The following is a 26,965-nucleotide window of genomic DNA, read 5'->3' on the forward strand; positions in this document are numbered from 1 at the left end:
CCTCTGCAGGTGCAAGGGTAGCAGTAACTTTGTTTTAGAATAGCTTGATCTTATCCAATTAATTTTTCTTGTCTATAATTTTTGTTTGCATAATGTAGAACAGAAGTAATTTTCAAAAGCAAGTAACTAAGAAAAGGAAATGAAAACACGAGATGTGTTTCCAGCTGTCCTTTAGTCTTAAGTGGAGAGGGATTTATATGAAAAAGGTTCCTGTTGTGTTCTTGCCAATTGGACATAATGTCAGATAAATTTGAATGCAGACCTGTCTCACAATATAAAGCCAAGAGGAAAAAAGAATGAGGGAATACAAATACTTCAGAAAATAGAAAGACTTTTGGATTCGACCTCCAGAGAAAACTACTGCCAAATCTGCCTGGAAGTTCCCTTGTTCTGGCTTGTGATCACATGAATGTCTGAAAGTGACTGATAAAGACTAAGAGAATTAACACCGTTTACAGGAAAGACTCAGTGCTCATAAGGAAATAAGGAAGAATTTTCTTTTAAAAATAGTTACATCCCGGAACAAAACAGCAAAACAGAATGTAGCAAATGCAGGGCTTAGTTGATTGTGAAGGAGACCTGTGGTTATCACCCTAGTTTTACTATGATGCTTTCTAACACTTCAAGTAACCTATTTTCCAAGTTTCTTTCACAATCTCTTTTTGCTTTGTCTTTCTCTTGTGATAGGAAGCAATTTCGTATTGAAATAGCTCTGATTGTTAGAGAGTGTAGGGAAACCAAAGGAATTGCTCACTATCTCTTTACTTCAGCCACTGGCATAGTAGTGGAATTAGTTTGGTTAACATTTGGGCTAAAAATGATTATGATGATGGGAGTGCCTGGTTTTGGTTGTTGTTTTGGATTTGTTTGTTTGATTTCTGTCTTTGGGTTTTTTGTGGGTTTTGTTTTGTTTTGTTTTTTGTGATAAACTTGGCATGAGAAAAAAGGCCATCAATGCTTCCCCTAATTCTGTTATGTGAACTCTAAGTGCTGTGCTGTTTGTAATCTGCGACCATGTTCTGCATATTCCCACCTTTCTGTTTAGCTAATATGTATGTATTTTCTGTGTATATTTTCTGCTTCAGCTAGAGGAGTTTCTTTGAATCTCTAGCACATTTTGATTTGTCTATAGGCTTCTGGCACCCTAGCTTCATGGGCATTCCTGTGGATATTCCATAGCAAAGAGAAGGCACAATCTTACATTTCTGTTCATATTTATAACAAGTAGTGGTTTTTGTAAACTCACAGAAATGTACACAAATATAAGTGAATCTTTAATATTAATGTGCTGTATAAAGTGAATTCGTCAGGACTGAATATCTGGATGACACGATTCATTCCCTGATATTTACTATGTTTTTTGTTTGTAGATCATATTGCTTTTTGACAGTAAACTTGGAGTTGAATGTAATGGTGATTTATTTTATTTGTGTGTCATCAATAATAGTGAAATACACTAGAAACAGGAGGAAATAATCTAAATCCAAGTTAAATAAACAGTTCCAGCTTGATATAAAATTTTAGTGAAGCGAAAAGCTGTGTTCAATAAGTTTTGATTCAAAATAGTGATTTAAACTCAAACTAAAAAAAAAGTTACAGCATATACAAATAGTTATTCAATTTTGTCTTCAATTTTAGGCTGGTAAAAAATTTACTTGGCTTATAGACCTGCTAATTTGGAGTTAGTAATTAGTTTCCAGGCTTGGTCTGTTGCATATTCCTTGTATGTCAATTCATGTTCTTATACATCTGTGAACATCTGTTTTCTTGCTCAACTATAGAAGCAATTTTATTTTCTGTTTCAAAAATTATGTAATTAATTAATTACTAAATGATAACTGACGCCAGGCCTCAGTTTCTGGAGAAGAAGCTAGCTATCTTTTTTATCTTGGAAGGAACTATCTAAATAGATCACCCAGGTCTGAATGTCAGGTAACGTTCTTTTCAGAACATTTTCAGTTACCAAAATCCGAGAAGCTTGAAGGCCTAGGTTGTGTCATGGCTTAAACATGAATTCAAGTATTTTAACAGTGACCAAAACAAGATCTTTTAGTAAAAAGATTAGCAAGGATTTTTGTATCTGTCTAATATTCTGCTTATACAACAGTTTTCATAAGAACTGTTTTACAAGCTTAGGGAATTAATAATATTTTTATTTCCTTGTTTTGTAAATACATCTACCCATGCATGTTTACGTAGGAGTGCAGTTTATATAAACAGACTTCATACTACCTTAGGGGGTGAGGAGAAAGAAAAAGGGTAACTGATGTTGCCAAATTAGGGAGCTTTTCTTTCATTCAAGTCCTTTCAAAGATCCCATGTTGTCAAGATTCTGCAGGGGTTTTTTGGCTGTTGCTGTTCTCTTCCAGTTGGTACTTTGGGAAAACCTGCAACTTTGATAAAGATCTGTCCATCTCCCCTGTTGTGGCTTTACTTGGGGGATGCAGCTATTCCCAGGGCACTTTCTCTGTTGAACTGAATATGAAACTCTTAAAAGTATGCTAGTATTTTTTTGCTGCTGGTTTATTAAAAAACGGCATTTAAACCTGCATTTTCCATACACAGAAAGATTTACTTTCTGTGTATGGATTGCCATGTGCTCTAGGATGACCCTGCTTGAGCAAGGAGGTTGGACCAGATGACCCACTGTGGTCCCTTCCAACCTGACTGATTCTGTCATTTGATGCGGTATAAACATGTCACTCCAAAATGTCTCGTTCCTATGGACAGAATGTTTAGATGGAAGTAGCTTATCAAGGCTTTGTCACAAGAATTAAGTTTCTCTTACATGCCTGCTTTGGTCTTTATCTCAAGTCAAGTATTCTAGCATATTTTTTTTTCCTTTTCATGCTCTCCTGTTCATTGGGAAGCAACAGTGAACTTAGCCACTGAGATTGACAGCCTCAAAGTCTATTGTAGCGACACAGGATTGTGTTTCAGGCTGTTGAACTGAAAGGAACAATTAGTATTGAACTCTCATTTCAGTTTTACAGGCTTATTCTACTGCTGTGGCTTTTTTAATGGATGTCATTAGTAAACATTTTTTTCTGATACATATAAAAATTCAATAATATACTGGAGGTGCTAAATCGTTTTTGAACCTGACAAATGAACCTTTTCAAGAAGAACATCCTGCCATACATCTCTGTGTTGATGTATGCTAATGCAATTTTCCAATTTTGTTGTGTTTGCACAAAGACATACAATGGATTTGGGAATTTTGCCTCCACATCACTATAAACTGAGCCAGGTTTTACCGATCACCCCCAGCCTGTATCCATTTGCAGAACAGCAGCTGAGCCTCTCTAGGAAATTAGACCGGCACAGAAAGTAGACTCAGATTACACTAATGAGGCCATTAAATGAGATAAAGGGAGCCTGTCTGGCCAGAATGAGGAACTGAAAGAGGTCTGGCTGTACTCCTTGCTTTATGTCTTTTACATTCTGCAGCTGGTTTTCGCATTCTGTGTATTTACTTGTGTGGGAAAGTTGCTTTACTCTCCCCCCCTTCTTTCCCGTATTCTCTTATTTGCAAAAAGAAAAAAAATCTTATTTTTTTCCAACATTTGAGGGAGAAAACCTGACACAAGTGGTCTTTGCAGACTAAAAAGCTTGTGACAAAGCACTAACAAAGCATATTGGCTTTATAAAATCTTCCAAATGATATGTCTGACCACCTTACAGAAGGCCTCATTTACTATATGGAAAATTAAAATGCAATGAAATTATTAATTTTTAAAATAATTATTAGAAACACCTAATAAAAATCCCTTCATGTTTATTAGGTCATAGTAATGTTATCTGTAACAGCAAATAAAGTTAAAGATTGCTTCAGAATTTTAACAGTTTTCAGTCAATGGAAAAATGTATTTTATATTATAGGTAGACATGTTCTTTTCTGCTGTGGTCTAAAGGAAACATCGTTTTGAGCTTTCTGATAGACAAAAACCAGAGTCGGTGTACATTTTAAAGATTTGATAACATAAATTTTTACTGTTTCAAATCTAGTGAAACAAAGGTTTGTGTTCTGTTCTGTGTTATTAATTCTATGTTATTAATGTCTTGTTAGCTTTTCTCATCATTATTATTGTCATTATTAATATTGTTCAAGAGGACTTTCCTAATATAAAAAGTCTTCTGAGTTTTAAACCTTGATTTAGGATAGCTTAAAGAGCTCATTCTGTTTAAGTTCCTAAGTCACTTTTGCTGTTCAGGAGGGGAACTTTCAACAGTGTTTTTTGGGAGCTGTACTAGTTTGATATCATTTATTGCTGTTGCTTTACAGTGGTGACTTGTGTTAGTGGTGGCCCAATAACTGAGCATAACACAAGAAAGGAGAATGAAATTTTAATCGCAGATGAGCAAAAACCTACAGCAAATATTCCAGAGCTCCACCTACTAGAACATGAGCCAGAAAGTTGCAGGGGCAGATGGTGCTGAAGGTTGATAGATAGCTGGTAAAAGAAGCCTTGCATGAGCTTGCATGAGGAGCAGGTTGGAATGTGGTGGGTGGAGATCCTGGAGAGACCCAGTGCAGGAATATGGGGAAGCAATCTGCAACAGACCCCTTGAACCTACTTTTACTTACTGTAGGCTATATAAGGTAGGTAACCTTAGCCTCCTTTTGAGCTGGATTTTGAACTATCTGCCTTCAAAAGGTGCCTCCCAAGCTATATTTTCCTCTGATATCTTCAGTCTTACTTTATGTAAGTTCTTAAAAATACAATACTAAAATTTCCATCAGAAATTTACTTTCTTTTTTTCCTCTAGCTGCAGTTGATATAAACTAAACCTTTCTGCTTCAAACACGGCCTGCATGTTCCCTGTGTGGAAAAAGCAAGTCCAGTGTTTTCTTCTAACTTTCATGAAATCAGTCATAATTCAGAATAATACTTTATGCATTAATGAAAGTTTCATTGATGTAAAGAAGGTGTTGGTACAGTTGTAGAGATCCCAATATGTTGACTTTAATCTGATAGAGGTAAGGCATTCAAGATAAGTTTATTTTTAAATCGATTTTACAATGAAGTTATCAGAATGGTAACAAAACTGAACCATGTAACAGTCTAAAGTCAAATATTTATAGCAAGTGGTTCACCTGCATGACAGAATAAATCACTTGGAGATGGTATACAAACTTTGAGTGATTTACTTGGAGCATTTGGATATCTGTGGCTTGACAGATGACACTTGTAAGAGCCAAACTAATGAAAAATCCCATGTGTGTGGATGTGTGCAGTTTCTTTGCTGTGCACAATGGTTATGTACTTTGTAATATTATGAGCACGTAATTTATTTATTACCATATTAATAATTCATTAATTTGAACTTATGAGGTCTGAGCAAATGATGTAGTGGTTCTGATTTGCTGCTGAGGCAGTCTCTATGCAGAGTAAAAGAACTTTGAGAGGATATATTTTAATGGATCAACAATGGGTTCACTGAAAATTCTAGCACCTTGATACAAAAAGATGAAAGAAGCTCTCAGTTTCTTTCCCTCCTGACACTATAATTTTGGGAATGGAACAGTTACATCCTAGAGAGTTTGTGTAGCTAAAACAAGTTTAAGTGGTGAATTCAGTTTTGTAACTAATACAATTAGTAGGTAATAAGCACTCTGTGTGAAAAAAATAAGCTTACCCTTTGTGATGGTTGCCCTTCCTCCATGCTCTCTTTCAGCTAATCAATTCAAGGAAACTAAACACTGTGCAAGCAGCATGATTATTTAAAAATATGTGTAGAGAGTATTGTTTCGTAGCTTATCCTTTAAATGGCTATACTATGTTATTCTGTGGTATCCATGGAGATATTTCTTTCTCCTGTTCATCTTTTAAATATCAAAACAAGGACTTAGATGCTTGCTCATTTCAATCCACAGATAGAAGTAGTATTTAAAAGTTTTGATTTATTAATTTATACAGAAATATTATCCAAACTTGTGAAGATGAATGTCATAATGTAATTAACTTGATATCATCTTTGGTGTCATAAAAGAAGTGTTTTAGAGCAAAGGTCACCCACCACACATTATCAGTGCTTTGTGATGAAACTACATAAAGTCTTATTTTGCCATAAATTGGTTTAATGACACATAAATAATGGCAGCAAATTGAAGAAGGAATCTGGAGAACTGAGGAGAAAAAACCCCGACACGTGGATAATGAAATCTCACAAGACCAAACACCAAGATTTACAAAAACAAATCTGTCCCACAAAGTAACATAAACACAAAAAATAAGTGTCAGTGACTAGTAGCATTTGTGTGACTCACAGAAAAGACTCACTGAACTCATATCACCAGATATTTTGAGAGGAGCATTTTTACTGTAAATATATGAAATTAGGAAGCACTGATGGGCTATTGAAGTGAATCACAGACTTAGTGTAGGAGCAAATCTGATATAAACTTCTCTTTAGATTGTAGAAGTAGTAAACAAACTGAAGAAGCTTTAAATTAGGATTATTATGGAGAGAGTTGGCTACATGACTTATTCGGACCTAATTAGAAGTAGGGTCTTGAAATATTACTCTAGTCTGGAAAAATGTCATAGAATTCATGTTAATGACAGAAATATCACACTTGATAGAATAAAAATATGTGTATATCACATTTCTGAGAATGTAAATCATGTTTTTCACAGTTCTCTGATGCCTTGCCCATAGTAAAAAAAAGTTGAAGTTTTGTATTTGATGTGTTGGCTGTTTGATATAAGGTGATTGGGTTGCTTGTTTGTGAGGACTGAATTTCCTGGATCTGCACTTGATGAATGCGTTTTCTAACATAAAGGAAAGAGGCAGATTGGTTTGCCAGTGTGGTTGCACATTGTAAAAATGGGCTTATATTAGAGAAATTTTCCTTCTGAAGATCAGCTGTAGCATCCTCTACCTTTTAAACATTTTTTGTTCCTGCAATAATAGTATTTTTCAGATATCTTCTGTGAATTGCTATAAATTTATAAATCGGAATGAGAGGCTCTTGAAATGAAAATAGCTAGTTTGGAGTAACTTTGCAGTTGATACAAGTCATGTAAGGCGAGTTGCGTATATGAAGTTGAATCCCTACCTAAAATTGAACAGAGATTCAGTCTGTCAACATTTGTTTTGGTCTTTAAAATTGTTTTCATGAACAAACTATAGAGAAAGAACTGATTTATAAATTAAGGACATGATGAAGTACTTTCTTTAAAATGATCTGTCCCACTGAGTGTTCTTGTATTGGCACAGTCTTTTGTTGAGAAGTATTGGGTGAAATGTAGCATAGGTCTAATTTATTCAGTCTCAAAATAATTAATAATTCAGTAACGTTTTAGTTTTTATTGATGTTTAGGAACAGATGCTTTCTAGATTAAACCATTGTCCTAAGAATTTTCTGGATTTGTGTTATAGCTTCCTGCTTGTTTTGCAAACAATTGCAGAATAGTAATATTAAGGTATCAGTAATAAACCCAGCTTATTTTCTGTAGAAGCTGTAACAGTCTTAAGGCTGCACCACTGAATAATGACAATATAGTAGTTAATAATGTAAATCTTAGTTTTTGGAGTAGAATTCAACAGCCCTGGAAAAAAACAGCCATATTCTTTTACGTACAGACGTGCACAAATAAGAGCATAGCAAAGAACATATGTGTAAACTTGCTTATGACTCACCAAATTTGATCACTTGCCTAACTGCATTTCACTGAACATCTTCACCCAGCTATCATGGTAGCAGCTTCTTATTTTTAATGAAGTTTTATACATGTGAGACTTAAATGGTTTTTGAGACTTAGTAAGTTCAGTAGTACGGCTTCCTTAGTATGCTGAAAGCTTTATTCATGCTACTAAATAGTACTATGAAATGTACCATAGTACAGAGAACATTGAAAATAACATTGTAAAAAATCATAATTATGTTATGGAATATAGAGCAGGAAGAGTAGATATGTTGTTTCTATCTCTGAAAAAATATTAAGATAAATATACTATGACTCATTCATTTCCTCATTACTGCTGTTTTTCTGCGGTATGATTTGGGTCTAAGCTTGACCATTATTTTTGCAAATATTAAAATAAACATTTTGTAGATTCCTGTAGAAAATAGAAACAAAAAATCGTATATATTCATGCTTTTGTTTTTAGCCCAGTGGACTCAAGCTTAAAAACCTCAAACTTGACATAAATGACCCTGATGCTTTTCTTTGTATACATATTAAAAATATTATTTAGAAGATCATTTATAAATTTTTCTTGCTTACTCAGCCATACTCCATGAAAATATATTTATGTTTACATCAGTATTGTGTTGTTAATCGTCTTGTTCCTGGCCCCAAGAGTTTTCTTCTAGTGCTGTGCTACTATATAGTCTGTGATATGTCACAGTTTTACGTAATCTTTCATTTGTAATTTGCATTTTCTGTCCTGCTTGATAGAGGGAGTCTCCATTCAGGCTTATCTGTACAATATGGTAGATTAGGAGCCTAATTCTTCAGAGTAAACTGAGTAAATTGGGCTTTATCTGTTGGGGTTTGTTTTTTATTGATGGTGGTTTTTTTAATGTTGGGCCTTTTTCTGTTTTCAGAAGGACTTTTGTGGGGGTTTTGGGGGGAAGGGCTAACAGTTTCTTCAGGATTCCCATTCTTTTTTGTTTTCTGATTTGATTGTTACTACCTCTTAATTTGTAGTAGAAGTCATCAAAATTGCAAAAAAGAGACACATTCAAGTCATTAAAGCAATCCAACCTGCTTCATAAATTTTTTTTCATTCCATTTCTTTTTTGGATAAACTGATTTCCATGATGTAATGATATAAGCAGCATCTATTTGTTCCACAGTGCTACAAAATTTATATATTTTTATTACTTTAAAAAAATCATGACAAGAAAATATGATCACTGAATTGTAACTCAAGATGTGTTTAATAGGTGTGCAGTTTTTTTCCAAGCATGTGTTGTGATTAGGCTGCTAGGGTAGATCAATCACAGAAGAGATTTGTCATGTGTTAGAACATAACTTTTTTCAGTTTTGTGCTAACACCAAGAGATGTGCTGCAGTCGTTGGCTGTGATGTCTCTAGAGTTCATCTCAGCCCTAAGGGTACCACTTAAGCCTTGCTGAATAAACCAGCGGAATATGAACATGCAAGTGGAAACATTGGTTTTCATTCTGATAACATCTGTAATAACTCAGAAAAACTGCCATAAGGCTGTAGCGGTATTTGGTAAAATGAACAGTCATAAGCTTTTAATTTTACGCATTATAGAACCTCTAAAGAGTAAATTTAGCCTAAATGCATAGACAGACGTAACAGTTAGTGACATTTTCAAATGCATGTTTGATAACAAGTAGTTTCTGCAGGCATCATATTCCTCACCTTCTGAGTACACATGCCAAATGTTGACTAGAAAACTATTCCTAAAGTTTTATAGAGCCTTTATCCAAGTGACGAGAACATCCTCCAAAAGACCAGCCAAATGTTTTGGTATATAGTTGAATTCTCTGAGAGGGTTTTTCTGTTGTTGTTGGCGGTGGTGTTTTTTTGTTGACATATTTATTTCTGTCTGTATTGTTTTTGAAGATAGTAATTGAAACACAAAATTGCCTAAGTATTTCTTAGACTGCCAAATGTGCCCTACTTGTTCCTAGGCATGGTGGACTGGTCAGTGGTGTGTAGATGTGCTGAAAGACCTGTTTGGTATTTAGCCTATAAAGGGCAACGTAACTGTAACAGGGCAGCAACACGTGTACAGCTCTTGTTCTGTTTGCTTACAAGATAGACATAGGTCTAATGGCTGTTAGATCTTGCTCTCTTGCCTCTTCAGACTCTAAAAGACTTCGTGCAAACATCTAGCCATTTTAGATAATAACTGAGTGTGTGTAGACTATTTATGTTATAACTGCATATATATTGTGTTGTTTGCATCATTCAATAAAGAAAAAACAAATATTGTAAGCACCTCGGGGAAAACACATCCAAAAAAGAGCAAAATGCCACAGGTCAGTGTAAGGAGAAAAGCGTGAGAAACAGCCCTAACACCAAGGTCAGGGGAGCAAGAGCGGGAGGAGGGCTGCAAGTCCTGGAGCAGAAATTCCCTGGAAGCCTGAGGGACAGGCCACATCAAAGCAGGTATTTCCCCACAGCCCACAGAGGACAGTGCCAGAGCAGATATCCACACTGCAGCCTGTGCAGGACGCAGCATTGGAGCAAGTGGATATTCCTTGATGGGAGGGCACGTGTAGAGCCCACATTGCAGCAATCTTATCCTGAAGCTCTACAGCCAATGTGAGGGACACATGCTAGAGCAAGGGAAAAACATGGGGAGGAAGGAGTAGCAAAGAGGAACGGAGGGGTCTGACCCCAGCCCCCATTCCCCATCTTCCCTGTGCCACTTGGGCAGGGAGGAGGTAGGAGTTGAGAATGGAGCATTGAAGTTGAGCCTGGAACAAAGAGGTAAAGTTCTTTTAGGATTTGTCTTTGTTTTTCATCATTCCATTCTGTTTTAACTGGCAATAAATTATTTTTCTCCAAGTGAGTCTGTTTTGCCCATGACAGTAATTTGTAAATGATCTCCCTGTCTTCATTTTTTTTTCACTACATTCTCCCCCACTCCACTGCCTTTTGTGGAGTGGGAGTGGAGAGCAGCCAGCCAAGGTCAACTCACCACATTGTTGTGTTGACAAAGGCTGCACCACTTAATGACAGTCAGCAAGTGGGATTGGATTCTGTTTTGTCTCTGTTCATAAAACTGGTTTATTCTGAAGATACTTACCCTTGGGTATTAACTGTACTCTCACTGTAGAAAGTGTAAACCTAGAAAGAAGTCATCAGTCAGGGTTTGTTGTAATTTAATGAATTTATTATTTTTAAGTATTTTGAAAATATCTTTGGCCTCAAAGAGAGTACTGCAACTTTGAGTAGAGTATGATGTGCTTTCTGTATAAATCTAAACCCCTTCATCCATCATAACTTCCTTAATTATGGAGGTAGCACCATCAAAGATAAAATTAAAAATCAGGTGGATAGGAATTAGAAGCCCTAAAAGAGAAAGACAAAACTTCAGCCCAGTTGCTTTCTGCTTGTGCACATGGCTTTAAATAAAGAATGCCTTTATGTAGTACCTGTCTAATAGTATAATATGAACATTAGTCTAGCAAGTAGTATAAGCCACTAGATGGAGTAATGTTGCCATGAGAAATTGAGAGTAATAGAAATATCATGTTTTTTCTTTCTACTTTTGTAATATATGTGACTGTTTTAAAGTACTGGGCCAACAATGTATAAATCCATGTCTTAGAAGTTTTAACCACTCACTGCAGTACTTAGCTGTGCTATTATATTTCTTACATTTTCACAATAAGGTAACGATGTTAGGCTAGGGAAAGTGAGAATGTTTTTTGTTTTTCTTGTTGTGAGATATAAACCTGAGCTGTAACAAACTATAAGCAAATCTGAACTTCCCCCCCGCCTTTTTTTTTTTTGTTACATCATAACTTCTATCTCTTTGCCATACTGTTACTGGTAGCTAATTTTCTGTTAAGTATCTGACAATTAATTGAAATACTTCTTGCTACAGTGCTTTATAAGTAAAAAAGGGGCAGATGATGACTATGCCAAAAACTTTTGTGTGGGGATCTTGGTGGTGGTGCGCTCTATTTTCTGTTGTTTGTTTGTTTTTTCCTGTTTTCCCAGGATCTTCTTGCACAAGAGCCTAAAAGCATTTAAAATTTGCAGAATGAAAAGATGGCGTGGGCAATGCTGGTACCGCCAGGACCTGAAAGCTTCTTCTATTTCACCAAAGAATCTCTTGCAGCTATTGAAAAACGTATCGCTGATGAAATATCTCATTGTGACAAAGATGAGCCTAAAGATGATGGTGGTCATGAAGAAAATCACCCAAAGCCAAGCAATGACTTGGAGGCAGGAAAGATACTACCATTTATTTATGGTGATATTCCTTCAGGAATGGTGTCTGAGCCCCTGGAGGACCTGGACCCATATTACATCAATAAAAAAGTAAGTATTTTATATTGAGAGTGTAATTAGAACACTCCTGTTGAACTATATAGGGTTAAGTGCTCTCGTGGGAAGGTGGTCAGAAGCCCTTATTGAGGTGACATCATGTTAATTGTTTTAATTACACTGTAAAGACAGCTGACTTCAACTTGCTTAAGTTGTTTTTTGGTTGGGTTTTTTTTTTAAGAGTTTTATTTTATTGTCTAATATTATTGTATTTTACTTAATGGATTCTGCATTAAATGTCCTGTAATCTCTTCAGATCTGATTGAAAGCTGAAGCATTTGAAAATTTCCCCTCTGTCTGGCTACTCTCTGGGTTTTTTAGGAAATGTATCACCTGAGATCTAGTTCATGGTAGTAGTCCTTGGACAAAGTGCTCATTCAGTCATATGCCAAAACAATCACTGTCAAAGAATTCTTGAAATATCATAAAAAATATTTGTTTTACAAAAGTAAAAAAAAAGGAAATATTTTAATATTGGGTCTATGTTATAGGCCTAATATAAACCTATATATATATTAAAAATTATACATAAAATATATTAAAATATATAGAATATATATAAACTCTAAATTTATATATATATAAGTATATTTTATATATAAATTTTATATATATAAATGTATGTATAATTACTCAGTTTCTTCTGTAGATACAACTATAACAAAAGAAAAGAGCAAAGTGATTACTTTGGCAAGTACAGATGAAGAAAACATATTTTTGTGTAGGCATGTGAAGTAAAATGTCCAGAAATAAAACTAAATTTAGTTTACATTAAAAAGACAGTACAAAGTAAGCAGGAAGTGGTTATTTTATTGTGTAAATCAATAAAATGCTTTTTGAATGAAAAACATAGAGCAGTTTCTTGAAATGAAGTACTGGATAATCAACAAATTAGTATCTCAGAAGTAAGCAGTTGACCAAAGAGCTGTATTATCTCTGGAAGAAGCAATTTAGTTAAAGCAGTGGGTTTTTTCTAGTACAGAATGTAGAAGATCAATAATCAGGTGTAGATTTTTTTTTTTTTTTAGTTATTTTAGTTTTTGTTCTCTCAACTTTATGAATACTTCTGACAAATGACCTGTTTCTTTTACAATAACATATCACTGGAATACAGAAAGATTCAGTGTCATAACTTGCTTGTTTCCAGATATTAGCCTTTTGGGGGGAATAATCATAAGATGTTAAAATCATAAGAATTAAGATTTCATTAGATGACATTTTCATTGTGTCTCCTAGTTAAAATCAAAAATGTTTACATGGATGGTGCTAGTGACAAATGCACAGGCAATAGAGGCAATAAAGCCTTTAAAAAATGAAGGCTGTCTCAACTCAGAGGCAGTTTTAACATGCTGAAATGGTTAAATATTTTCTCATGAGTGTCCAAAAATGGTTAGTTAGGGCCTTTGATTTGCATTGCCAGCTTTAATCTGAAGTACAAGTAATAGAGCTGCATTAAATCTAAATGTTAAAAGTGACATATTTTAAATTATATTTTTAATGTAATTACCTAATCCTAGAAAATGCTGAAATGCAGATTTTGTTTAAGAGCACAGAAATAAAGAATGCATGAGTTTTCATGGTTCATGTGAAAATTTAGAATCTGATATTTACTTGTATAATTCTACTGAAAACAAATATGGCAGCTACTAAGATCTATGTAAGTACAGCCTCTATAAAGGTAAGATTGCTAATATGTATCTTTAATTTCCTATTTCCTATCCCACTTCCCCAACACCCTTTTTGTCTATTTTTTAAAGACATTTATAGTATTGAATAAAGAGAAGAAAATCCACAGGTTCAGTGCCACACCTGCCTTGTACCTTTTATCTCCTTTCAATATTATTAGAAGAATAGCTATTAAGATTTTGGTTCATTCATATCCTTTTCCAGTGGTTTATTAAAAATTATTACTGATTAATTTTACTATTATTAGCACTGGTGGTTTTGGTTTAGTGTTTAAACGTGTTCCTGCCTTTAACTCTTTCCTCTCAAAATCAATCAGAGCTAAGATTAGTCACTATAAGCTGCTGATTAAATTCCAAGGAAGTCACTAGTGAGGTTCCCCAAGGTGCAGTACTGAGCCCAGCCTTGTTTAATATCTTTATTGATGATCTTCATGAGGAATCGAATGTACCCTCAGTAAATTCACAGATGGCACCAAGCTGGGTGTGAATGTTGATCTGGTGAAGGATACGGAGCCTCTGCAGAGGGATCTGAAAAGGCTCAAGATGGACCAAGACCAACAGCATGAGATTCAACATAAACAAGTGCCAGGTCCTACACTTTGGCCACAATACTCCCATGCAGTGACATAGGCTGGGCAAGAGTGCTTGGAAAGTGGCTCAGTGGAAAAGGACCTGCAGGTGCTGATCAGCTGCCACCTGAACATGAGCCAGCCTGTGCCCAGGTGGCCAAGAAGGCCAAAGGCATCCTGGCTTGTGTCAGAAATAGTGTGGCCAGCAGGAGCAGGGCAGTGATTGTTCCCCTGTACTTGGGACTGGTGAGGCCACACCTTGAGTGCTGTGTTCAGTTCTGGACCCCTCAGTGGAAGAAAGACAGTGAGGTCCCAGAAAAGGATGGTGAAGCTGGTGAAGGGTCGAGAGCAGCACATGCCCTGTGAGAAGCAGCTGATGGAGCTGGGGGGGTTTAGCCTGGAGAAAAGGAGGCTCAGGGGAATCTTTATATTTCTCTACAGTTGCCTGAAAGGAGGTTGTAGCCAGGTAGAGGTTGGCCTCTTCTCCCAGGCAGCTAGTGACAGGGTGATAGGATATAGCCTCAAGGTGTGCCAGGGGAGGTTCAGATTGGACTCAGGAGGAATTTCTTCATGGAAGGGCTTGTCAAGCTTTGGAATGGGCTGCCCAGAGAAGTGGTGGAGTCACAATCTTTGGGGTTCTCAAGAAATGACTGGATGTGGCACTTTGTGCCATGGTCTAGTTGACAAATGATCAGTCAAAGGTTGGACTTGATGGTCTCAGAGGTCTTTTCCAACTTAAATGATTCTGTGATAGCTGTATAGCCAATGTTATTATGAAATATCTTTGCAGTATTTATGACATTGATAGTGATAGTAAACTGATTTGTATCAATATTCTATGGCCTGTCAATTCCTCATTTTTTATGTTATGCAAATTCAGCTTTTAAAAGGAGTATGTTCCTTAACTACAGTCAACATGGTTCAACATGCTCATTATGCTCACTATTATGGCAAACTGTGTATGTATGACATGGGCTAAACTTCCAGAATGGATGAAGATTGTAGAGTAAGTATACTTAAATTGGCTAATAATTTTTAAAGTGGTTTAAAAATGACAAGCAAATTAAGAGCTAGACCATGTAGTTTTACTTACCCTTCTGTGTAATATCTTTTTCTTACTTAGAGTTTGGTCCTAGCTGCAACTCAAAGCAGCAGAGTTTTGCAAGCTCTGTGAAGGAAAGAAGCTGTGACATTGTTAATCTCTTTCTCTGAACAAAACACTGATAAATACTTTTCATCAGAATATTTGTACAAATAATGTTCTTATGCATTCTTGAGCTGTTCCTTTATCATTAAAAAAAAAAGAGAAATAGAAAATAACCATTGAAGCCGAAACTACTGCTTTTCAGTACAGAAGATACTTTCTGTAGCCCTTTTGAAATACCTTCATTTTGTACAATGAAATTTTAAAAATAGGACGCCCTCTATAAAGAAAATACCTCTGCTGGGGATAATTGTTTGATACTCTCAAGTCTATCTGCTCAGCCATTGCGTACCTTTAGTAAATACTAAGTTTCCCTTACCCATGGATTTTATTTCTGACATGGCAACCATGCTGAAATTTTTATTTGAACAAAAATATTTTTTTCATGTTAGTCATGATTATTACTACCACACCTGGAGTACTGTGTCCAGTTCTGGGCCCCTCAGTTCAGGAAGGATATTGAGGTGCTGGAGCAGGTCCAGAGAAGAGCAACAAGGCTGGTGAAGGGACTCGAGCACAAGTCCTGTGAGGAGAGGCTGAGGGAGCTGGGGTTGTTTAGCCTTGAGAAGAGAAGGCTCAGGGGAGACCTCATCAACTCCCTGAAAGGAGGTTGTAGCCAGGTAGGGGTTGGTCTCTTCTCCCAGACAAGACAAGAGGGCCTGGTCTTAAGCTGTGCCAGGAGAGGTTTAGGTTAGATATTAGGAAGAAATTCTTTACAGAGAGGGTAATCAGGCATTGGAATGAGCTGCCCAGGGAAGTGGTGGATTCTCCGTCCCTGGAGGTTTTTAAGATGAGGCTGGATGTGGCACTCAGTGCCATGGTCTAGCAACCACGGCGGTAGGACCAAGGGTTGGACTTGATGATCTCAGAGGTCCTTTCCAACCTAGCTGATTCTATGATTCTATGATTATTAGTGATGAAATTTCAAAAACTTACATGCTAGGAACCGCAAAACTATGTATGAGTTTGTAACTGCTATTACAGTGCATGTACTAATGACTGGTTTTGAGTTATTTTCCTGTGATGTATCACTGAACAACACAACAATCTAACTTTTGCTTGAATGTTTCTTACAGGTACACTTTCACTGGAATTTATACTTTTGAATTTCTAGTAAAAGTCCTTGCAATGGGCTTCTGTATAAATGATTTTACTTGCCTTCGTGACCCCTGGAACTGGCTTGATTTTATTGTCATTTCCTTTGCGTAAGTATATAGTATTTTTTTGAGTCTGTAATAATTTGTTTGGCTTATGTTAGCTCATTTGAAATTAATTGTAGTTGAATTGTGTTTCAATTTTTTCCACTTCAATATTTCACATTAATGTAGCACATAACAGAATTAGTGGGCTATCCCACAGTACAAAAGAAAAGTTACTGGTGAACAATCAATTTTAATTAGTATTTAAGAAATAAAATCAGGGATATACATTTCATTTTAAATTTGCATTTACTGGAAAAGCTGAAGGGTGCATTTTTTAGGGAAAACTTAATTGAAACAGGAAAATATGAAAGCAAATTTTTCATTTAAACTTGCTCCTTCCAAAAAAAAGAGAAAATCTGAATTACAGGTCCAGGTAAGTAGTATACACTCTGCCTAATTCTGAATGACTGTGATTTAATCCTACAGGTATATAACAGAATTTGTAAACCTAGGCAATCTTTCAGCTCTTCGAACTTTCAGAGTATTGAGAGCTTTGAAAACTATTTCTGTAATTCCAGGTAAGAAGTAACTGTGTAAAATAGTACGTGCTCTTGTGTCACCTCTGTTTAACTTTGTGTGTACTGTCATTGTTTGTGTGTGGAATGCCTCACTACAGATATGTGACAGAGCTTGTGGACCTGGGCAATGTCTCAGCATTGAGAACATTCAGAGTTCTCCGAGCTTTGAAAACAGTATCAGTCATTCCAGGTGAGAAAGAGGTTAAACACTGAGGCTGACTGAAACTCCACAGAAGCTGAACTCATGTTTTTAACAGAAACATCCAGGTTTTAGTATTAACTTCATTCCCTTTTCTAATTCTCTAAAACACTCAGCCTCAGAGTTTAATACATTGTTGCATGGGAAACTCCTTTACATAGCCTGTATATATTTCCATTTCATGATGTCAAACTTTCACACATTAAGGATCAAAATGAATTCCTTATATATTTCTCTAACTAATTTGAGTGTTACTATTTATGAAAGATTGAAAATTTTAGTGTGTTGTAAAACTTGAATCCTAGAGGAATGAGATAATAAAAAGTAGCATGGAAATTGCATGATATATTTATTAGCTTATGATGCCTATCTTCACCAAACTCCATCTCCAGTGGAATAGGGTGCATTAGGATGCAGACATTAAAATTACTACTGAAATACAGTTGTGCTCTCTTTTGGTTTGATGTTAGAGAACTAATGTATTGTATATTGGAATGGAACACTGGAAAAGGTTTGGAGCAAGAGGCATCAAAAAGCAAAGAAAATGAACTATTTTCTTGAGGTGTAATTTACATTTATTGAGAGCATAAATTAAAAGTTCTTCATTTCAAGAGTGGGTGGTTTGGAAAGCGTGCCATTCATCCTCCTTTATACATTATTTTCAAATTAATCTTTCAGGAATGATGAAATTTATTGGTATCTCTTCCTTTTGAAAATATTTTTGTGAAAAAAGACTATTTTTTTGTGAAGCTATGCATGATAATTAGTAGTGTTTGCATTGCATTTTAGCTTAGGTAAATATTTAGTATTAAAATAAAAATCTGCCTCTGTTTGCAGGCTTGAAGACTATTGTTGGAGCATTAATTCAGTCTGTGAAGAAGCTCTCGGATGTTATGATCCTGACTGTGTTTTGCCTGAGTGTATTTGCACTAATAGGATTGCAGCTGTTCATGGGCAATTTGAAGAATAAATGCTTGTTCTGGCCACCAGAAAATTCAACAGCTTTTAAAAAATACGTAGTTCCATACTTTAATGGTACAGAATTTGACTGGGCAGCATACATTAAGGAAGAAAGTAAGAAATACTGTTGTGACTTGCTAAAATTTTTGTGTAAAAATACACACAAACACAAGTTAACTGTTTCATAATACAGACTAAAGATAAAAAAGCATTTAAATAGGATGACAAAGAATCAGGATTTGTATGTATTACACCCTAAACTCATGCTGACATGATTGTTCTTTCCATTAACTGCACTTAGAAATGTATTTATAGGGTTAGTTTGGTTTTAGAATCACGTAGGCTGGACAGGATCTCCACAGTACAGACCAATTGCTGCTCAGCTGCAGGTCCAGTTAGAGTGGACTGCTCAGTGCCTTGTCAGGTCGAGTTTTTAGTATCTCTAAGGACTGAGATACCACAGCTTCTCTGGGCAGCCTGTTCCAGCATTTGACCAGTTGCACAGTATCTTATTTTAATATCAGTTCAGAATTTCCCATTCTCAGATTTTTGCTACTTACCTCTTATCTTTCCAGTGTGCACCCCTGAGAAGAGTCAGGCTCCATCTTCAATTACCATCTTTGATGTTATACTTGTGGGTAGCTTGGAGATCCTCACACATCCCAAACCCCCCCCCAACCTTTAGCCCTCTCAAGGCTAAACAAAACCAATTCTTTTAGGCTCTCCTAGTATCTTTAGGATATAAGACAGAGAACCTCTAGATAAATATCAGGGATATTTCTACTTAAGATGTACTTTTATTATTAGGTAGAGGTAACAAATCAGACTGAAATATGTAACTCTTTAGGCAAGCAGAGATTCTGGTAGGAAAGGAGGTAGTATTCATCTGTAGGACTTGTTGTTCCTCAGGGGGCTGCAAAGGCATCTTTATCAAGATATTTTTCAACAGTTTTAATGTCAGTAGACTGAAGTGATATCATTCAGGCTGGTTCAGAAACATGTAGATACTTTCGTGTTTGTGTCATTTTAAGAGATAGCATCAGTAGTGTTACAATACACAGTTAACTGTGAGTTAATGTAATATAATAACTTTACCAAAAATTTGGTTAATTTTCATGTGTGGGTTTGTGTTGGAAGTGGATTTACAGGGTATTGCTCAGTAATTAATTGTAGAAGTAGTGTATTTGATTAAAGAGAAATTGATAGAATAATGCTAGCTTTCCTTCTCTCTGACCCAAAAGTGAAGAAAAATACAGTTGCTATGGGCTGAGTTCTGATGAGTCATATTTTCTTCCTTTTTTAGCACTGGACACTAAAGTTCTCTGCTGTTTCCTGCGTTTTCAGATTTTCTTTCTATACTTCTTAATTTTTGAAATGTTGTGACTGTATTTATGTTTTCTGTGGAATCTATCATTTTAGCTAGTTTATTTGCCTAAGAAGGGTTGTGAAAGTGAAATGGTGATAGTACTTTGTGGATAATTTTGGCTGATAGTTTATGTGCTGTAGAACACTTGTGAATTCTCTCTTCAGATATACTATATATATTCTCTATTTCCATTTCCCACTGAGTAGCAATATAAAAGAAATAAAATTTTCCAGAATGTCAGTTGCTTCCTGTGCTGCATCTGTTGACTGTTGTGAGTCTCTACAGAGCACTGATGCAGGCAAGGCTGTTAGATCTTGTTGTGTTTTTATTCTTCCTTTCTCGTATAACTATTCTTAATACTATACACTCTATACAGTGGCATTGCAATATAGTTTCACTGGGCTCAGTTATGGGTCCTTCTAATATTTTTTTCAGCTGTTATATTCTGGTCAGCTGTGACCGAGTGTGATATCCTCTTGTCACTTTTTTTTAACGTGTGTGCATTTTCATTCATTAAGAAACAAGACCAGATTCATTTTTTGAAAATACAGCACAGATCTTGGATCCCCATGCCAAAGAATCGGCACATGGCATTTAGGTCATTATCTGAACATTTAGAGTTTTAGCCAGCTCTAAAGCTATTAGGGAAGTAATAGGATTATAATTTTTCTAATGTTTATATAAGTACTGTTCTTTGATGGTAGGGTTTTGGCATCACTGTATTTGATTTAAATGTTCAGTTTAGAATCTTCCTCTGTTCTTATATTTTTTATCTCTTGGGCTGTTTCTGACTATTTAAATACTACAATAATTTTTTACCTCGTGAAAACCAAAGCCCTTGTCAGCTTAAAAGGTACATCAATGACATCAACTGAGGATGGCAGCACATTGATTTAGTTGAGAATAGAGGGTTTTTTCCAGATTTCTGTGTCTTTTCCACATTTCAGTGCCTGACTATCCTCATGGTGAAAAGTTTCTCATATCCAGTCAGTACCTCTCTTGTTTCAGATTATGCCCAGTGTCTCTCATTCTTCTGCTAAGCACCAGAACTTGTCTCTGTCCCCTTGATAAGTTCCTTGTAGTTACTGAATGCTTTCTACCAACTCCCCCCGGAGCCTTCCCTTTGCCAGGCTGAACACGGCCAGGTTCCTTGGTCTCTCCTCACATGGTGAACGCTCCAGCCCCCTCATGACCTTGGTGACCCTCTGCTGCACTTGCTCCATTTTATCAATATCTGCTTGCACTGTGGGGCCAAACCTGGAAACAGTTCTCTTGGAGAAGTCTAATGAGTGCAGAGCCAAGGGGGACAGTCACTTCCCTCGCTCTGCAAGCTGGGCTTCTGGTCCTGCAGCCCCGGAGGTTGTTGACCCTCCTGGCTGCCAGGGCACACTGCTGGCTCAGCCTCACCTTGCTCTCTGTCCAACAAAAGTCTCAGGGCACTTTGTGCAGAGTTGCTCATCAGCTTGTCAGTTCCCAGCCCGTGTCACTGCAGGGACTCTTCCTTCCCAGGTACACAGCTGCATTTATCTTTGCTGATTTTTATGTGTCTTCAGTCAGCCTGTTCCTCCAGTCTGCCTAGGTCCCTCTGAATGGGGCCTACCCTCACTTCTACGAACTTCTTCCTTGATTTATTATCATCTTTTTATCTGTATTTTTTATTTCTTTTTTTTCTTTTTTTTTTTAAATTTTATTTTAAGGACAGCACAATTGTTAATTGTTAACAACAAAATATATTCATTTATTTCTGAAGGCTACCACCTTATAATTAGAAGGAAAATTTTGTAAAGTTGTTTATAGTACAGCAGCTGTTATTGTCATTGAAACATCCATCTTCTTTTCAAATGCTGCCTTCATATTTTAGTCACAAGATGTGCTAGTTAATGTTGCTCTGACTTCAAAACTCTCAGCCAGCCATTAGAAATATTTCCATTTCAAATGAGATAGGCTTTAATTTTCTGATTACAATCTACCTGCTGAATAAGAGAAGTTTTAAGTTTTGTGTTTTCTTTCTCTCATTTATTGGAAATCATATTTTGGAAAGATATCCAGTGTGCAGTGACTCAAGAAGAGAAAATGGAATTTATACTGTTTAATCATTGTTCTAAGATTTTATTTTTCCACGGTGTTTTTATTTTGTTACCCAGAGAGGTTGTGGATGTCCCATCTCTGCAAGTGTTCAAGGCCAGGTTGCATGGGGCCCTGATCTAGTAAATGGCATCCCTGCACATGGCAGGGGGGTTTGGAACCTCAGATGATCTTTAAGGTACCTTTCAAACCAAGCCATTCTATGATTCTGGGATCATACCAGCATTTGAACCCATTATTGGGAAACCATAGATGGGAGATTATGAACATTCAAAACATGATGATTTGAACATAGGTTCATTCTTAAAAAAAAAAAAACAAAAAACAACTCCTTCCATTTGTAAACATATCTCTTCCTATTTTTTCTTTAGGTCATTTCTATCGCTTAGAAGGAGCAAAGGATTTTTTGCTTTGTGGCAATAACACAGATGCAGGGTAAGGTACACTGAAAATTACGTACTAAACATGTAAAAAATATCAATCTAAACTTAGATATTGTGTTATCAGTTGCTTAAGAACATACTTCGTATTCATAGGTTTCATGGAACTTCTCAACTCTGAAATAGGCATGGGGCACTGAGCCTTATGACCAGATTTGGGGATGACACCTTCAGGTTTCTTCTGTCTGGGAACTGCATGCATGACATTGTCTTGCTTTCTCTTTGTGACAGTTCTCTGTAACAAAATCACATAATTCTATTTGCTAATGGTATATCAGTCCATCCCTTGGTTTCAGTTGGTTATGGCTTTAAAACATATATACTTAAACTATTTTGATAAACATTTAGTTTATGTATGTAACTATGAGATAATTTTATGTGTCTGTAAGTATACATCAAATATACACACACATATGTGAAAAGAAATCTTTATAATGTTTTTCTGTAGAGGTTTTGGAGGCAAGAACATTTTCTGTCCTTCAAGAATGAATCATAATTGAAACAGTGTGCCTATAGTTGATATCAAGATTGGATCACCTACTCTCAAAACTGATATGTACAAATAACCCTATGTGGGTTATTTGCTCCTGAGGAATTGGTAGAATTCGTTAATTAGACTTACTAATTCACAAATGTGAAGAAACCCAGAAATCTAGTATGGCAACCTTGCTGACAAAGTTCAGCATAAAATACATATGCTTTCTTTTTTTTGCATGGTAGTATCTGCTTCTTCAGATCTCTGTGTTAAGTAATATCTTGTTTTAATTGAAAAGGTATCTGCAGAACTAATACCAAACTGTTGGGAATAAGTTTTATTTTGTCTATAATGAAAGGGTGTAAGAAGAAATATTTTTATTTACTTTTTTGTTCTTCCTGGATTTTTCTTTAAAGAACACTCTTTTAATTTCCTCACTAATTTTTGAAATGTTGTAAGCCAGAAATAGCAGCACCCTTCACAGATGAAACTTCCTTAGAAGCTCAAGGCACAGCAATTAAAAAAAAAAATGTTATATATTTGTATATGGATTGCTTTACCTCTTTTTCTTCTTTTTTTTTGCCTCCTAGTAAATGTCCAGAAGAGTATATCTGTGTGAAAGCTGGTAAAAACCCCAACTATGGATATACTAGCTTTGATACGTTCAGTTGGGCTTTCTTGTCACTGTTTCGACTGATGACACAGGACGGCTGGGAAAATCTTTATCAGTTGGTGAGTGTATAGTAAAAATTGTGATTAGTGTCTTATTGGCCCCAAATCAATCATGGAAAGGCCATTCTTGCTGATATTGCACACCACTGTTGTTGTTAACAATTGAAAATTATTAAAGGAAGCAAATTCAGTTGCAGAATTGAGCAGACATGGACACTTGTTAGAGAGTCTCATGATTTCCGAAGAGGCCCATGAGGGTTTTTTTGATCCTTGATTTAATTTTTACAGTGTATATTAGATTTTGTGCTGCATGATAAGATATTTTCAAAAATGTCAATGTTGAGTTTAACTCGTAAAAATGTTACAGCAAAATCTGAATCTTAATTCTGTTCTTTTAATCCTGTTTCTAATAACTAAGAATGCATGTCTTGATATAAATTAATTTTCTTACCATAGCTTTTCATTATATGCTATGTGGTTTACATTAATAACTCTGATCCCATATCCTTTTCAAGATTATTAGGTATTGAAAGAGGTTTGTCTCAGAAAAGCATGGTCCTAAAACATGTTTTCCCCATACATGAATGGTCCCTTTGTTTTGATTACTTTGTAATTCAGAAAGCTTGTATGATCTTTCTACAGAAGAAAAACAACTCAGTATTAGTTTTCACTTTTCAAATATATTAATGCTTATGAACTGCAGAATTGATGCATGTCTTCACCAGATGGATCATTTCTCCTCTCCTCCTATAGACGCTACGAGCTGCTGGCACAACGTACATGATGTTTTTTGTTGTGGTGATTTTTCTGGGTTCCTTCTATTTGATTAACTTGATTTTGGCTGTGGTTGCCATGGCCTATGAAGAACAAAATCAAGCAACTATCTTTGAAGCAGAGCAGAGGGAGGCAGACTTCCAGCTGATGCTTGAACAGCTGAGGAAGCAGCAAGAAGAAGCTCAGGTATTTTCGAACAATAGTTTGGTCTTTAGTGTATTTCTTTGTGTGCTATTTGTTAAAAGCAGTAATTAAATTCACATATTAAAAAAACCCCATTCTTCAACATACCTCACAAGTACTTTAGACTGTTTTTTCTATGGCTCTTTATTGCTTTTTAAAGCTATAATGTCTAAAGCATTAACGAATTTCTGAACTGAGAATAAAAAGTACTCTCCAAATCAGAATAACAGTTTTAAAATAAATATTTCTTATCTAGGGATATTATCTAGTAACTTGTCATGATGATTTTCCAAATTCTCAACTTAGAATATTTTCGATACTTGTCAAGCCTTTATTAGAGTGTAAAATATTTTTGTCCATAAATTTCTGACTAAATTTTGCTACTTTTGTTACTAGCAGTGAATCAAAGACTGGAAGCAGTACCTCAAAGTTTTTTTCCTAAGAGCAGATTAAGGAAGTGGTTACTTATAATAAAAGTTAGAATTAGTTTGCTAAATTAGTACAGACTGAAGTATGACTCTGTTTAGCTTTTTTTTTTTTTTGCCATTGCATTCACTCTAACTAATGTTTCTATTGATTTTCAAATATTTTCAAATGAACTTTGTGGCTGTAGACAATGTGGTCTGTCTCCAAGATATGGATGCAAAGTAGAACTCCATTCATGTTACAGAATTTCATTTGATATAAATCTTAGGAACGAGGGCTATTAATCTTAGGAACAAGGGCTGTATTTTTCTTTAAAAATGGTGTGATTTGTAAAGCATCTCATTAAATAATTGCTGTGGCAGGCAATTGCAGCAGCTGTAACAGAGATGACTGAATACAGCGGTGAAAGTGGGATTGCTGGACCCTCAGATACTTCTTCAGAAGCATCCAAGCTTAGCTCAAAAAGTGCCAAAGAAAGGAGAAATAGAAGGAAGAAAAGAAAGCAGAGAGAGCTGTCTGGAGAAGAGGGTGGCATAAAACTTCCAAAATCTGAATCAGATGGAAGTATCAAAAGTAAAGGTTTCCGTTTTTCTTTTGATGGCAACAGACTTACATATGGGAAGCCATTTACATCACCTCACCAGGTACTGTGAATAGTGTAGTTGTCATTTTTGAAATTTGTGATATAACCATGATATCCAGATCTTTAGGACCTAGTGGGTCATAACATGCACAGAAGCCTTGCATTTTCCTAGTTTATCTAAAATAGAAATATCTTCTTAATTCGTAAAAGAAAAATTAAAGTATAATGTATGAATGTAGAAGACTAAGGGTATTGATATCTTTTAACTTAATGCATGATCTATGTGTATCATTAGAATTTCTATTTTTTTCTTTAAAGCAGATGAAACTACATTTTCATCCTTTTACATTTTTTCTCTCCAGTAATTGTTTTAGGTACACTGTAAATGTACCCATTCAGATGACTTTCATCTCTAATGTATCTCTGAGAACTGCCTGAGGCACTGTATTAAAGATAACACTGACAGATTCCTGGGAAATATAAATTATTATTTTTTAATACATAGACATGCATTTTGTATATTTGAAATCTTTGGATGGTCAGTTTTTTATGTTTCCTTTGCAGTCTTTGCTGAGTGTTCGTGGCTCCCTGTTTTCTCCCAGGCGTAGTAGCAAAACAAGCCTTTTCGGTTTTAGAGAATACGGAAGGGAGAGAGGATCTGAAAAGGAGTTTGCTGATGATGAGGACAGCACATTTGAGGATAATTCGAACAGAAGAGGTTCTCTCTTTTTGCCGTGCAGACACGGTGAACGGCGCAGCAGTAACATCAGTCAGGCCAGTAAATCATCAAGAGGGCTGATAGCACTTCCAGTGAATGGGAAGATGCAGAGTGCTGTGGACTGCAATGGAGTGGTTACCTTAGTGGATGGACCACCAGTTCTATTGTCGCCTACTGGACAACTTCTGCCAGAGGTGATAATAGACAAACCGTCAACTGATGGCAATGTAAGACAGTTTTAAATTACTCCAGGTTTCATGGCCTTTCTTTATTGCACCAGACAATGTTTTAATGTGACTAACTGCTTTGAAAATTGATGAGAAGTTGTGAATGCTTTTGCAGATCTTGCTGTAATGAAATGGTTTTGCGGTGATTCAATCAAAAGTGAGTGGCTGAAGCGTGAAAATGAAAGAGAACAAAATAGTATGTTTTTTATATACCTGCAAAGCAAGGATATGCATGCATAGTGAATCAAATTAGTAATCTCCCATTGCTAAATCTGTTTTAGAACTCAGAATAGGGTGCTCAGCTTTCTGAAATTTTCCATAAATTATTGTTTCAATTTTTTTCTTTCTTTATGGTTTTGGCCTCCCGTTAAAAGTATCTCCTAATTCTCTGTCAGTAATCTGCTGGTTCTGCTTTTCTCTCTTGTCCATATATTTGATATTGTGCAACTGTAACATGGTTGACATTTTAAAAGCTCTGAAAGTGGTTTTTTGTCCTGGGTCTGAGAGATTATCTGAGTTTCTCACTGCCTAGGATCAGGGTATCATTGAAAAAAAAAAAAAAGAAACCAACAACACAACATGAAAATTCATCCATTTATCCCTGTGCTCAGTTTTTCCTTTTCCCTCAGTTTGCTTTAGGAGCGGACCGCAGACATCCACATGCTTTTTTGTAGAAACCTTATTTT

The 26,965-nt window shown here is 35.9% G+C and overlaps 1 protein-coding gene across 2 annotated transcripts in view; it reads left to right on the forward strand.

Annotated features, from left to right (window-relative positions):
• Positions 1-11,714: 11,714 nt before the first annotated feature.
• Positions 11,715-26,965, forward strand: part of LOC108509129 (sodium channel protein type 2 subunit alpha-like) — a 50,097-nt gene continuing 34,846 nt past the window's right edge. Inside the window, exons 1-11 of one of the 2 annotated variants that reach the window (XM_017838400.1) lie at positions 11,715-11,987; positions 13,751-13,869; positions 15,164-15,253; positions 16,528-16,656; positions 17,080-17,171; positions 18,208-18,444; positions 22,153-22,216; positions 23,287-23,428; positions 24,122-24,328; positions 25,114-25,395; positions 25,899-26,279. In XM_017838400.1, the coding sequence (XP_017693889.1) occupies positions 11,715-11,987; positions 13,751-13,869; positions 15,164-15,253; positions 16,528-16,656; positions 17,080-17,171; positions 18,208-18,444; positions 22,153-22,216; positions 23,287-23,428; positions 24,122-24,328; positions 25,114-25,395; positions 25,899-26,279 (2,016 nt within the window). The remainder of the gene's footprint in view (positions 11,988-13,750; positions 13,870-15,163; positions 15,254-16,527; positions 16,657-17,079; positions 17,172-18,207; positions 18,445-22,152; positions 22,217-23,286; positions 23,429-24,121; positions 24,329-25,113; positions 25,396-25,898; positions 26,280-26,965) is intronic. The other variant, XM_017838408.1, reaches the window with a different exon arrangement.

Source organism: Lepidothrix coronata, unplaced genomic scaffold (genome assembly GCF_001604755.1).
Source record: "Lepidothrix coronata isolate B3197 unplaced genomic scaffold, Lepidothrix_coronata-1.0 Scaffold7, whole genome shotgun sequence".
NCBI lineage: Eukaryota > Metazoa > Chordata > Aves > Passeriformes > Pipridae > Lepidothrix > Lepidothrix coronata.